Here is a 14,310-nt window from a genome sequence, read left to right on the forward strand (position 1 = left end):
GATCCATTATTTTTGCAAACTTGATTTCTAAATTAGTATAAGGTGATTAGTAGCACATGAACCCTCAAACTTGCTTGTTTAAAAAGTCAACAAATAAGTGATCGAATTGATTCATGTTGAGGTAGGGTACTGATTAGGAAAATAATATGAAAAGGACTTGGTTGTAAAATCTTAGTAAAACCATTAATTCACTAAGTAGACTTTGGTATGGCAGAATTTTCAGATTTAATAATCCTCAACCAATAATATACCGTAAATAAAAATGTCAACTGTAGTTATAAAGGATTAGTTTAAACATCTCTATATCAGTTGCTTTTAAGCAGAGGCTGGATGGCCATCTGACAGGGGTGCTTTGAATGAGATTTCCCTGCTTCTTGGCAGGGGATTGGACTGGATGGCCCATGAGGTCTCTTCCAACTCTGGGATTCTATGATTCTATGTATAAATACTGTGGGGATGACGTTTGTAGTAGAGAGTTGTAGCAGAAAGTGATGCTTTTTGGGCACTTAGCAAATACACTGTGTGAGGTAACTAATGTTGGAGATACAGAAGAGAAATAGAGCTTTCACTTGTGAAAGCTGCCAGTACCTAATTTTCCACTAATTTCTACCACATCTGCTCTTTAAACCCCCCACCCCATCCCACTTGTGAAGTCTTGGCTCAGCCTTTTGCTCTCTGTTGCTTCAGTTCCCTCTGTTTAGGTTTTCCCAATAGTGTAGATGTCTCCATTTGTATTAGTTTTTGGGTGGAGCTTACAAATCCCCCTAGAGGCCAACCTTAGTTGGTCTGTTCCATTTGCCTGTTCAGAGCTTTCTTGCTAGACTCCTTTTTCTTTCTGCAGCAGAGCCACAGTGTTTAGAGGCCTGGACATTGTCTGGAAATCCTAGGCCTAGAAATACAAAACAGGCATCCTTAGCACTAAGCTCTGCATTTAGCAGTATTCATATGCCATCAGTCCCAGAGACAACAGAAGCTTGTGGACAGCCTAAGTTTCACAAAGTAGAAGATCAAGACAGCTTATAAACACCAACTTATCATCCATCGCTTTACATCAAAGGCAAAAGACTTTCAAGGATTCCAGAGAGATGACTGCAACCAGCAAAATCTCCTTTCATAATGTATTGCTTTAAGCTATCTTACAATAGTCCCGGGTGGAGTTAGCTCTTTGTTCTTCCTGCTTTCAGTAAATTCATTTTGGTTATCTTTTCACTTTGCCTAAAGTGCCTCTGTATGTTAAGGGTCTTGATCTTAACAGAAGGTATACAAATAGCCCCCGAGTAAAGCCAGACACTATAGTTTTCCCAAAGGCTTGGGTGTGTCCTCACACCATGTCTCTGGCCTGTCCTTGTAGACATTGACCCTTAAGAAAGGCTTGAAGGGGAAAGGGCAGTTGAAACAGGAAACCTCAATTGTGCAAATGTTCTAGCATTCAGGTAGCACTGGATGCTACTATCTAGAAACATTTAGTGTTTTCACATGTGCTCAGATGCACTTCTACATCTGTGTGCCTGTGCTCCTTTTTGGATTATGGATACGATTAACAGAAATCTCTGAAATCTTTTGAAACTAAGAGACTGTCAGATCTTCAGAAAACAGTGTGATTCTTATAGAACCAAATGTGGAGAGTCAGCTGTAGAGCACAGATAAAATATCTTCCTGCTTTGAGGGCATAAAACTCTTTTTCCTGTGATAATGTGTTGTGTGTCTTCTTCCTTTTTTAAAGTATTCCCATTGTTCTGTTTTTTTTGTTTTGTTTTGTTAATGGGTAAAGGAAATTTAACCTGCACATTTGAATGTCAATTGAGTATACCTCTAGCATCTTTTGTTAATCCAAATCCAAAAGATGAGTGTATCCAGCATGAGGACGAGTGACTGAGTGCATAAAAACATGTCGACTTGTTTGAAATAGCCAAATTTGGAATGTGATTTCTTTGTGCATTCTGGTAAACTTTTCTAACTTTAAATGAAATGTATGAATTTATTTTCAGCCAGTTACAAATAGCATGACCTATTCCTTTCATCAGTTACGTCAATCAGCTCTTGCAACAGGGGTACAGAGTGGCAATAGGGCACTAGCTATCAAATATTACACAATCAACTTCCATTGTTTTTAGTGAGCATAAGCAGCTTCATTGAAATAAATTGGACAAGTGTGCTTAATTTGTACTGGATCATGCCACAATTAGATTTTTTTTAAAAAATCTACCAAATGGAGAATACTTTGCTGTTGTGTGTGTGTGTGTGTGTTTTTTTTTTGTTTTTTGTTTTTGTTTTTTTTTTTTTTTTGCTGATGTCTCACTTTGAACACAGCAAAATGTTAGTGGGAGAAAAGAACAGTAATAGCATATTGGCAGCAATGCACTGTCAAACATTTAACTAAAAAGTAATTGAATAATAAAATCTTTGTTGGCCATGACATTGGCAGATAGGCTCTGGTCCCATTCACACCACAAAATTATAATGGTATGCTGCACTTTAACTGCCATGGCAGAATCCTACAGAATCCTGGGAGCGATATTTAGAATCCAGCAGAGTCCAGTATCCAGAGAGTTCTAGTTTCTCATCCAAGTACAAATCACAGGATTCCAGGATGCTGTCATGCCAATTAAAATAAAATATATTGCTATAACTGAGTCGTATTAAAGGACCCTCAGACTCCAAATTAAGGCCACCAGTTGAACAAATTTCTGTTAGGTGTGCAGGAATCGGATTATACCCACCAATGCATACTGAGACAAAAGGGTGTCTATCTCAATTTCTGGAAACACAATAGTTGACTGCATCTCAGCAATTTGTCCATTGTCCTGGGTAAATATTCCTATCATTGTAGAGAAGTAAAGAGAAATATGGTAGTTCTTCTGTAAGCAAAACTGGAGATTAAATAGTCAACCAAAGCAAAGTGAGACAATGGGATTAATTGGAATCTTCCATGACAAACTAGGAAAGAGGGTATGGAAATGGATTATTTTTAAGAAGACGAAGAAAAACGATTTTAATGAGAAGTGCAGCATTATTGTACCAAAGTCAGAAGACAGAGCTTCTGATGCTGAGGAGGGCAAAGTGGGACTAATCATCATCATCATCATCATCATCATCATCATCATCTTTAAAGTCCACCCCCTCTCCACAAGAACTCGGGGTGGCTCATAACAAAATCAAGACACAATACATACATAAGCAAAAACCAAAAGGACAGACATAATATATAACCAATAATCATACATTTAAAAAACAGTATCACAATAAATAAATACATAGGTTAAAAGTGTGCTGGATTTAAAAAACATATTGCACTGAGGAGGCAAAACCAGTTTAAAATCAATAGGTATTAACAAGGCTAGAAGACTCATGGAGAGAGAGAGAGAGAGAGAGAGAGTGAGAGCAAGAGAGAGAGATGTCCATCTCTCTAAAATCAAAACTGGACATATATATCTTGAAATTTTGATTGATCTTGTTTTTATTTGTTTTGCTTTTTCTAGTCTTGGTTTGGATGCTAGTAGTAAAATGTATCTCTAGATCTGCTACTCCCAATCTGGTGGAATCCTTATCCTTCTTTAAAATGCCTTTTATTTAAAATATCATGAAGCCAAAAAATATAATTTGATCATCAGTTTGACTAAATGCAACCTGTCTTTTTGATTAGGCAGTATTGTTGTGAAGAACGGAATTTCGGAAGAGCTGAACTTTGCTGATTCGCCAGCGTCACTGGCTTTGAGCAAGTTACAGTCTCACAGCCAATTTTACCTAAATCTGGGCCCAATGATAGTCTGAGCCTCCTAAAAGAAAAGCAGGAAAAAACATTGAAAAAGCTCATCTTTTCATGCCATATTTTGTGTTGCTTTCTTTTCTGTATTACTATTGAGCGGGTGGAGGGATTTCCATAATAGGACATATAAAATGAATACTACAGCAATTACTCAGCCCTTGTGCCCTTTGGTCTGTCACAGTCTGCATGTTTATACATCAGATGTGGAGCTGAGAAACAACCACTGAATGAAAGTGGCAAAAGTCATATTGTTATTGTAGCATGTGTCAATTTAATTTCTGCATCTAGTCCTTTGTAATGATATCCTTTATTTCTTAGAGAGGTCTCATGCCATGCATCTTTTGATCTGCTTGCAATCAGGGTCACTTTTGACAACCTCAATGGAGACTCCGTTTTGGCAGCAGGAAATGTTATGATTTGGGACTAATTGTAATACTTGTTCTCTTTGGATTAGCTGAAATACAAAGAAAGGTTTGACAAAGAGAAGGGAAAGAAACCACAATATGACTTGAAGGAGAGCAAGATCTACAAGACCTTGAAAGATGCTCATAACATTGCAAGCGAGGTATGTCTGATACTTTAGCATTTTAGCATATTGATGAATAATGCATGCACCACTTAGTTCACCACCTAGGTAGATTTGGCTTTCTTTGGAAGGTGACCACTGAAGACTTGTGCTGTTTGGTGCTATTGGAGTTGATTTACAAATAAAGAGACTGGAGATAGGTGAAGGCAAGGAACTTCAACACTCCAGCAACAAATGTACTGTCTCCCTTCCAACCTTTCTGGGTCTTCTTCCAAAGCTACAGTCTGCCTCCCAGAACACTTCTATTGTTTTCTAACCACACCTAGTTTGTTCTTGCTGCCTTTTTTTTCTCCAAGTTGTTGTTGTTATATTATTGTTATTATTATTACTACTACTGCTACTAGCTGGAACCCAGTTGTGGTATTGTGTGTCCATAAAACAGTGGTTCCCAACCTGTGGACCGCAGCCCATCAGTGGGCCATGAAAACAAAAATCTGACCCATGAACCTCCTTCCTATTTATTTATTTTATTTTATTTCTGGTCCTTTCCTCAGAGCTGACCAGGTCTGCCTGTTTTGGTACTGATGTTGGAGAGTGGTCCCTGGTCAAAGTGGCCCTGGTCAAAAAAAGGTTGGGAACCACTGCCATAAAAGAACTTGTGCTTGCGGGAAATAGTATTGTGAAGATGTTATCCTGTAGGAGACGGCTGTTACATAACAATATAGCAGAGTCAGTAAAGAGACCATCAGGACTGAAGTGCCCATTCGGCAACCTCAGTGCACATTGGGCCCTCTTGCTGGCATCTTCACAATTCAGTACCTAGATTTCCTAGTTAAGTGCACAAAAATGTATGTTGAATGAATGATCAAAAGAATTATGACCATTATTAAGATATGGTTTTATTGTTTATTGTTCTTCCTTTTGAATGGTGGATCTCATTATACTTCCCAACACGCTTCTTCCCCCATTGCCAGAAGTGGTCAATCTATGCTAGTGCAGCTTTCACTATAAATTGGAGATTCCTGGGGTCACCACAATGAGCATGTATTGTTCCAGTGGCATGACCTTGGTATGTTTTATATACAAGCACTGATTACATTCTCTTTTTTCTTCTTACTATAGATTAAATATAAGACAGACCTGAAGAAACTTCACAAACCAGTGACCGACATGTCCGAATCTCTCGCAATGAACCATGTCCTGAGCACCAGCCAGCTTGCCAGTTCTGTAAGCCTGTTACCTAACCCCAAATCTTGTTTTTCCCCTCCCTTTACCATCTCTTCCATTTGCCTATCTGACATAATCTCTGCTAACATCTTCTGTAACAGCTTTCCTCCTTGACTGTTCTTAGGAAATCACCTGGTAGTGATCTCTTCTCTCTTGCCTAATGAGCGTCCTCCCATGTAGACTAGCAACATTAATACATCTAGAATTCTAGAGACCTCTCTATCTATTGGCAACTGCTGGTATTAGAACACCCCTAACCAAAGTTTAATGACATTTTAAAACTTTTAAACTCACATTTTTCACTAACAAAAGTTCCATTTTTCTTCTTTTCTTTTTTCTTTTTTGTACTTACTACTACTGTTTAGAAACATTTCTCTTTTTTGTTACTTTGAAAACCTTCTGAACATTAATCTGCTTTTTCCTGGAGATTATCATCCTGCTGTTAGATCACAGAATGATAATAATGCTAACAAGAGAAGATGATCCCATTTGCATTTTCTATCCTTATTTGTATCAAAGATAGTGTACTCTGCTTTTTATTCTTTCTTCTTAATATTGGTTTGTATGATTTTTTGTTTTTGTTTTTTTAAAAATATATATGTTTTTGCAGATTATTGCAAAAGGAAATTGTGCATTACAGGTCCTTCAGTATTGGTCTGGACTTGTTTTCCTTGTTTTCTTTTATGATTATCTTTTCCCCCTTCTTGTTTTTTCAAATGGCACTTCAGCTTTCTTGTCTCAATTACGGAAATGTTTGGATTAGCTGAACCTAGGCAGCTGATCCGGATAGAGTTTTTTTTTATTATTGAGGTGGTTTGTGACACCTTCCCTTTAGTACCAGTACAAGAAGAAATATGAGAAGAGCAAAGGTCACTACCATGTGGTTCCAGATAATCTTGAACAGATCCATCTAAAGGAGGCCTCAGAACTTCAGAGCATAGTAAGTCAGATAAGTATGTCTCATGTTTTATTTCCCATTCAAGACTCAGCATCCACTTAATACTGTTTCTTCAGAACACGTTTTTTCGGGTCAAGGATGACTTGAGAACCTGCAAGTCGCTTCTGGTGTGAGATAATTGGCTGTCTGCAAGGACGTTGCCCAGGGACGCCCAGATGTTTTGGATGTTTTTACCATCCTTGTAGGAGGCTTCTTTCATGTCTCCGCATGGAGCTGGAGCTGATCGAGGGAGCTCATCTTCTCTCTCCCTGCCTGGCGCAAAGGTTTAATCCGCTGTGCCACCAGGGGCTCCAGAACACTTTAGTGATTTTTCTCACTGCCAGACAATCCCAATCCCATTCAGACCAATTCAGTGATTGTCTGGCAGTGAGCAAAATTTAGAATAAGACTGCAACCCAGTGGGGAAAATGGACATTAGACCCTGTTGAGGTTTTCCCCAACTGTCTATCGTATTTTCACCCATTTCTGCCAAGCAATTAAACAAATGACTCATACGTTAACTGTAAAAGTTCATACATTGTCAATGTTCCAGACCAGTTGACATTTCAGCACTGTTGGGTGAATTAACCTTGCAGTAGTTTCTACTTTGTCTATTTTAGATGCCACAAGAAGTTCTAGCATATGCAGAAATGTTTATTGAGCAGCAACTATGCTGCCACAGTAACATAAAAGCCCAGCTTAACTCTGATAATTCAGAATGGCAATTCATTGCTATCTTTTATATTGAGCAGTACAATTTTATGGTTTTTTTTTAACCGAACATGGTAATCTCTTGGGTGGAATGGGAGAAATACTTCCTTCTCCCTTCCCAGCACTTTTTCTATATTTTTGTATATACAGTAGAGTCTCACTTATCCAACATTCGCTTATCCAACATTCTATATTATCCAACGCAGTCTGCCTTTTAGTAGTCAATGTTTTTGTAGTCAATCTTTTCAATACATTGTGATGTTTTGGTACTAAATTCGTATATATAGTAATTACTACATAACATTGCTGTGTATTGAACTGCTTTTTCTGACAATTTGTTGTAAAACATGATGTTTTGGTGCTTAATCTGTAAAATCATAATGTAATTTGATGTTTAATAGGCTTTTCCTTAATCTCTCCTTATTATCCAAAATATTTGCTTATCCAATGTTCTGCCAGCCCATTTATGTTGGATAAGTGAGACTCTGCTATACTACAATAGTGCAGTTGAATAACATTTGCCTCCCTCTCGACAGGTGAAGTACAAGGAAAAATATGAAAAGGAAAGGGGAAAGCCTATGCTGGACTTTGAAACACCAACATACCTCACTGCTAAGGAATCTCAGCACATGCAAAGCGAGGTAGGATCCTTTTATGGTAGAAAGAGACCTGGTTTGAGATCCACACTCCTGGTGGCAAAAAATGCAATTATAATAAATATTAAAACTCGAAATTTCCCAAATGTTCACAAAAATTGGCTACCCAAGATGGTTTCTTCACTGTTTAGTGATAGTGGGAGTCCATTAACTGTGAATATGTCAAACAGATTGTAAATACATATTTGTTTCCAAAGTTGTAGTTATTGTCTTCTCATTCATACCATTCTATTCCTTTACAATGTTTACACGAAATGTGTTTAATTTGTTAGAATTTTTGACCATTTTTGTCCCACAGTGAAATTTATACAGAATGAAATACTGTGGAAGTGGTTAATCATAGTATGTGGGTGATCCTATTGATTGCTAAATCTCTTAACTTTGCATTTCACAATTGTTCTAAAGTCTCATGTTCAATCTTGTAGCTTAGAGCACCAGATGTGCAAAGTGTGAGATAAAGGTCCACTTTGTCACCCACAATTTATAACAGTGCCTTTCTCTGATTTTGCTTCCTGTCTGTGAGTAGCAGTAAAACAAGCTGGATAGTCAACTTTATTCTTTGACATAGCTAGGATCTCCGTCTGCCCTCCAGGATTGCTACAGTTTTCCATGACTTTTACTATTGATGACCAATGTGACTGAAGTCAGTTATTCCACATAACAACCCATTTTACATTGGTGCAACAGTACTAAATGTAGAAAAGTGTGAGGCCTAGGTTAGGAATGTTTTCACATTTCTGTCTTTGACTCAATGGTTGAATAGTAAGCCAACATATGTAATCACCATTGATTTAATAGGTCTAGTTGGAACTAGCATATGACATTAACTACTAAAGGGTTACCCAGCTTGGACATCTCCATGCTGTTCAATTGTTTAGTCTCCCTGTTTCTCCAAACATAAATTATATCTACATGTTTTAATTTGGGGAGGGGGGTCTATTTTTATTTATATTCAGTGTTAAAGTATCCTCCCTTCTAGTCTCATTGCTTTGCCATTTTATTGTTTCACATATTATTTCACAAATTGACTGAAGTTTGGAAATTGTTCTGTCCCCGTGTAAAACTTATACAGGGTGAAACATACTTGTATAAGGTACTTGGTCATACTGTTTGGGTGAATTTGTCAACTGTTTTCATGATACAACCTTTCAGAATACAATTGTCCATTTGACCATGATTTATGGAAATGGAGATGTAACTGTAAGTTTATTAGCTTACTATATTTGTATATTGTATTATTATACTTTACTTTGCCCAATAACAGTAGTTTTCTGGGTATATTACATTATATCCCATAGGATTCCTAGATACTGTAATATCCTTTTCCCTTCTTTAGATTTACCATAACACATTTAGTAAGTACTACAGCAGTGACACAGTTGTGGTTATGACAATGTTTACCAACTGACCACACTGGTGGTCTTTATATGAACTGAATATTATACACTATGACAGTGGTTCTCAACCTGGGGGTCCCCCGATGTTTTTGCCTTCAACTCCCAGAAATCCTAACAGCTGGTAAGCTAGCTGGGATTTCTTGGAGTTGTAGGCCAAAACACATGGGGGCCCACAGATTGAAAACCACTGCTCTATGACTATCATTTCTGTTCTAAGATTGGACAAAAGTTACATTTGGGCTTCATGTCCCAGAATCCCCAAGCCAAAACAAGCAGTGTGATCTGTAGTACAAAAAATACCCTTTTTTTAGCTTGTACTATATCATAATACCAGCATACACCAAATGATATATTTCTATACACACAGAGATGGAAGAAATGAACATTAAAAATATAAAACTATTCAATAAATTGTAAAATAAGTTATCCATAGAAAATACGAAAAATACACACCACATAAAGCATACTGACAAATGTATATAAAATTAAAATATATAAGATTATTAAACAATATAATAATAATAATATATAATAAAACTTTATTTATACCCCGCCACCATCTCCCCAACGGGGACTCGGGGCGGCTTACATGGGGCCATGCCCAAAACCATACAATATGACAAAATATAAAACAACATATCATAACACTGTTTAACAATACAATAAATAATAACATACATTACAATCCAAAATTCAGAAAAAGCAATAAAAACCAGGGCAGGCCACATGAACACTAAATTAAAACTTGGTGAGAAAGACATATGAATAAAACCACGGGGAGCAGGGACATAAAATAGTGGAACAGTCTAGAGGATTGATATCCCAAGGGAATAACCGAAGGAAAATATGACAGTTACTCTCCAAATATTGAATTAAATATTGAATTAAACTGTCAAAAGCATATTATAGTTATTATGGTGTCACTGTACAATAGCTGGAAAATATACTTCTTCCTCGTATACTTTGCTCAGTTCCAAAATAAATTCTATGTTTCCTTCTTCTTCTTTTCCAACTCCTATTAGAAAGAATATAAAAAAGACTATGAAGAGTCCATTAAAGGCAGAAACCTTTCCGGCCTGGAGATTACACCATCTTTATTACATGTCAGATATGCCACCAAAATAGCAAGCGAGGTAGCAGCTACTCTCTTACTTTTTGCTGTGAATCTTTCAACTAGTTTCACTAATTATCCTTACCAAAATAGCCCCTCACTGCTTTCCTTACCAGGCTTAAATATTTACCTTAAGCATGATTTTGTTTTTGTTTTTTATTTGTGCTTTGTTTTAGTCTGTTTATTTTGTTAAAAAATACTAATTGTTAATTGTATTGGCAACTACACAGTTTCCCTGTTGTAGGAAGCAATGTCATTGTCCTCCATTTGTGTTTCTTTTCATGAAAAGTGGTTGTCTTGTTCTGTGTGTTGGTACAGCAGACAGAACCTTGGACATCATGATTGTTTGCTGCTTTAACCATAAAAACTATTTGCTTTCTTTTGTTCTCCTTCCTTTTCTTTCTTGAAGTGCCCTTCCCTACCCTCCCTCTCTTCTTCTTCACTTTTTGTTTCTTCAGTTTTTCTTCTTTCCCCACTCTATCCCTCCCTCTAGAAAGAATACAGGAGAGATTTGGAAGAAGGTGTCAAAGGCAAAGGTCTCACCATTGTAGACGAGACCCCAGAACTTCTCAGAGCAAAGAATGCAACTTGTATTTTAAATGAGGTAAGGCTTTTCACTGGGTAGAATAATGCTTTGGAGACTCTTCTGATATGATCTCAATAGGACTCACTCCACTGTGGCATTCCTTTTTTGTACTTGATTAATACCAGACCACATGGAATTCATAATGGGTCTTCATCTTTTCTCAATATTTGTTCCTCCAAAACATGTGGTTGCATGAGTATAGGCGACACACCTCCCGCTGAACAACTAAAGATGACACAGACACAGGTTTGGGATATAAACTGGCCACAACTTGTTTATTGGTTACAGGAATAAAGGTTGGCTGCCATGCATGGGTCCCGGATCCAGAATCGGTCAGCTCACTGCTGACCGATACCACATTCCACGCCAGAGTCAATATCAGAAGGATATCTCCGCACCCCTGGCAACCACCGAGTGCTCCCCTTGCCTTCTGATGGGTGGGGTGAGCAAACCAGATCTAGGGCCCATGCCAAACGCTAGCCTAGAAGTTGTGACAAATAACAGACAAACAAAGAAATGCAGGGTGGGAGGGATGGGACAATGGAAGCAGGCGTGATGCCTGCACCGGCCAGAGAGCAGCGTTATAAAGGCTGCTATGGATCTGTGGAAGGTCCAGGGTGGGAGTAAGAACTCTTGTCTGTTGGAGGCAGGTATGAATATTGCAATTAATCACCTTGATTAGCATTGAAAAGCCTTGCAGTTTCAACGCCTGGTTGATTCAATGCTAATTAAGGTGATTAATTGCAACATTCACACTTGCCTCCAACAGACAAGAGTTCTTTCTTCCACCCTGGACCTTCCACAGGTATACAAATCTCACATGCCTAGTTTCCAATATGCCTCACAACCTCTGAGGATGCCTGCCATAGATGTGGGCCAAATGACAGGAGAGAATTCTTCCAGAACATGGCCATACAGCCCGTAAAACTCACAGCAACCCAGTGATTCTGGCCATGAAAGCCTTTGACAACACATTGTACAGAGGTTGTTTCTGAAGCTGATTCAATCTCATAAACATCCATTCTGCATGTCTGCATGAAGCCAATATTCTATCCACGGTGATATTTTCTTCAAGCGATTGCTTCCATACTTTTAGTGACAGTCTTTTTACTCATGTATAAGTCAAAGACAACTTTTGAGACCAAAATTAGAGGTTTTTATATGACCCATAAATAAGTCAAGGATCATTCTGCAGAGTGCCAATGCTACGTCAAGCTTCCACCATTTTCCCACCAGACATTCAAAAAGGTCTTTTGTCACTCTACTTAAGGGAGTGGATAGTTCTTTTGTTTTTAATAAATGTTAAGGTATAGTGTTAACTCAGATATAGATATATATGGAGCACTTCTCTGAGTAAAGTGGTGAAAGGTGAGAGATTAGTTTGACCTGGGAGACATGGAAAAACCTAAAAGAGGCACAACTCTCTTTATTCTCTTAATTTCCCTTAAAGGAGAAGTTCAAAAGACCCACCGGCATTTTCCAATCCTAGCATTCAAAAATACCAGAAATGGGATTGCAGTGAAGAAAGTAGCGTGATTCAGTGCTTTCTATAGGTTCTCTGGAGATCTTTTTGAATGGCTGGTTTCTTTTTTTAAAATAAAAGTTACATTTACTGATGAATAACTTGATCCTGGATTTTTGCATCAATTTTTGACTAAAATTTCTAGACTTACTCACAAGTACATAAGCCACTATCACAGCCCCATATGGAAGTTACTCCAAACTTTGCATTAAATCACAGTCTTCTCGTTGCCTGATACTTAGGTTGGAAGAGTGTGATTTGCTCAAGGTGGGATTCCATGGGGAAGCAATTTTTCCAACTTTGGTTTCCTGCAATCCTGGTCCAACACTCAAACCACTACATCACACTGGCTGTTATATATTTTGTTAATTCGTGATTGCTTAATTTTTCAAATAAAGCCTAACTCACCTAAATGATAAGGTGAACATTTTCTACTAAAATTAAATCCTCCTTTCTCATATATATATATATATATATATATATATATATATATATATATATATAAAAAAGAGTGATGGCATCAGGGCAGCAGACAAAACAACAAAACTAAAGGCCTCCCAACCTCGAAATTTGACAACACAACCCATCATCCACAGCTCTAGGTTGATACAACAAAAAGAAAAGAAAAATAAAGTCCTAATTAGAGGGAAAGAAATAATTGTTTTTATCCAATTGCTGCCAGTTAGAAGGCTAAGATCCGCCCACTTGGTCTCCGAGCAACCGACTCAGCCCAGGGGACAGCAGAGTTAGGCTTCACTTAGCCCTCTTCCACAGATTATCTAAAGCCCCAGCTTCTGCCAACCCAGAAGTTCGAAAACATGCAAATGAGAGTAGATGAATAGGTACTGCTCTGGCAAGAAGGTAATGGCACTCCATGAAGTCATGCCGGCCACATGACCTTGGAGGAGTCTACAGACAACGCTGGCTCTTCGGCTTAGAAATGGAGATGAGCACCAACCCCTAGAGTCAGACACGATTGGACTTAATGTCAGGGAAAAACCTTAACCCTTTACCTTAACTACCACCAATTCCTCAATACTTTATTTCCCATACCACCATACTTTGCCACAGCAACGCGTGGCCGGGCACAGCTATCCTCACTGCATAACACTTTGGCATGTGTAGCTTTCCCAGAATAATGTCGTATATATATATATCCCTCCTCTTGATTCACAGAAAGAATACAGGAGATCCCTGGATATGGAAATCAAGGGAAGAGGTCTGACATCTCTTGCATTGGAAACACCTGATTATATGAGGGCCAAGAATGCTATGGATATTGCTAGCCAGGTCAGTGAAAAGAATCTTAAATTAATAAGTTTGAGCCAATGTAAAACCCAGAGGGGAAGAAACCAAAGGAGTATTATATATTTTTCCTTTCACCAATAGGTTAAATATAAGCAGTCTGCAGAAATGGAAAAAGCAAACTATACCACTGTTGTCGACACTCCAGATATCATCCATGCACAACACGTGAAGAGCTTTTATAGTCAGGTAATGATGATGGTCTTTGTTTTGCCAGGGTGAGGGGTTGGTTGGTTTTATATAAATGAGAAAGCTATTTTTTAAATTATGCTTCTTTTTTAACAATAATTCATAACAATGGAACTCAGTTTGGAAAACTCAGGCATATAAATAAATCTTAGCACAACTGAGATATAAAATACACTGAAAAATATGTATAAGTTATACACTCAAACCACATAGAATAATGATAACATCTCAGTCTAAACTATGTTGAAGAAGGTGTGGAGAAATAGGGGATTGGAGCCACATATGGCTAACATGACCCAAAAGTATGGAGATTCTGGGATGAAGTGCTATCATGGATAAGCCAAATAGTGGGGAAAACAATACATTTCAGGGGAGCT

General features: G+C 37.9%; 1 protein-coding gene across 43 annotated transcripts in view; it reads left to right on the forward strand.

Annotated features, from left to right (window-relative positions):
• neb (nebulin) overlaps positions 1-14,310 on the forward strand; it is a 229,122-nt gene that overhangs the window by 182,731 nt on the left and 32,081 nt on the right. For 40 of the 43 annotated variants that reach the window (XM_062965858.1, XM_062965887.1, XM_062965945.1 and 37 more), the window contains 8 exons: positions 4,221-4,331; positions 5,415-5,519; positions 6,355-6,459; positions 7,704-7,808; positions 10,243-10,353; positions 10,825-10,935; positions 13,616-13,729; positions 13,829-13,933. In XM_062965858.1, coding sequence (XP_062821928.1) covers positions 4,221-4,331; positions 5,415-5,519; positions 6,355-6,459; positions 7,704-7,808; positions 10,243-10,353; positions 10,825-10,935; positions 13,616-13,729; positions 13,829-13,933 — 867 coding nt within the window. The remainder of the gene's footprint in view (positions 1-4,220; positions 4,332-5,414; positions 5,520-6,354; positions 6,460-7,703; positions 7,809-10,242; positions 10,354-10,824; positions 10,936-13,615; positions 13,730-13,828; positions 13,934-14,310) is intronic. The other 3 variants (XM_062965936.1, XM_062965929.1, XM_062966005.1) reach the window with 3 other exon arrangements.

The sequence above is a fragment of the Anolis carolinensis genome, chromosome 1, assembly GCF_035594765.1.
Source record: "Anolis carolinensis isolate JA03-04 chromosome 1, rAnoCar3.1.pri, whole genome shotgun sequence".
NCBI classification, from domain to species: Eukaryota; Metazoa; Chordata; class Lepidosauria; order Squamata; family Dactyloidae; genus Anolis; species Anolis carolinensis.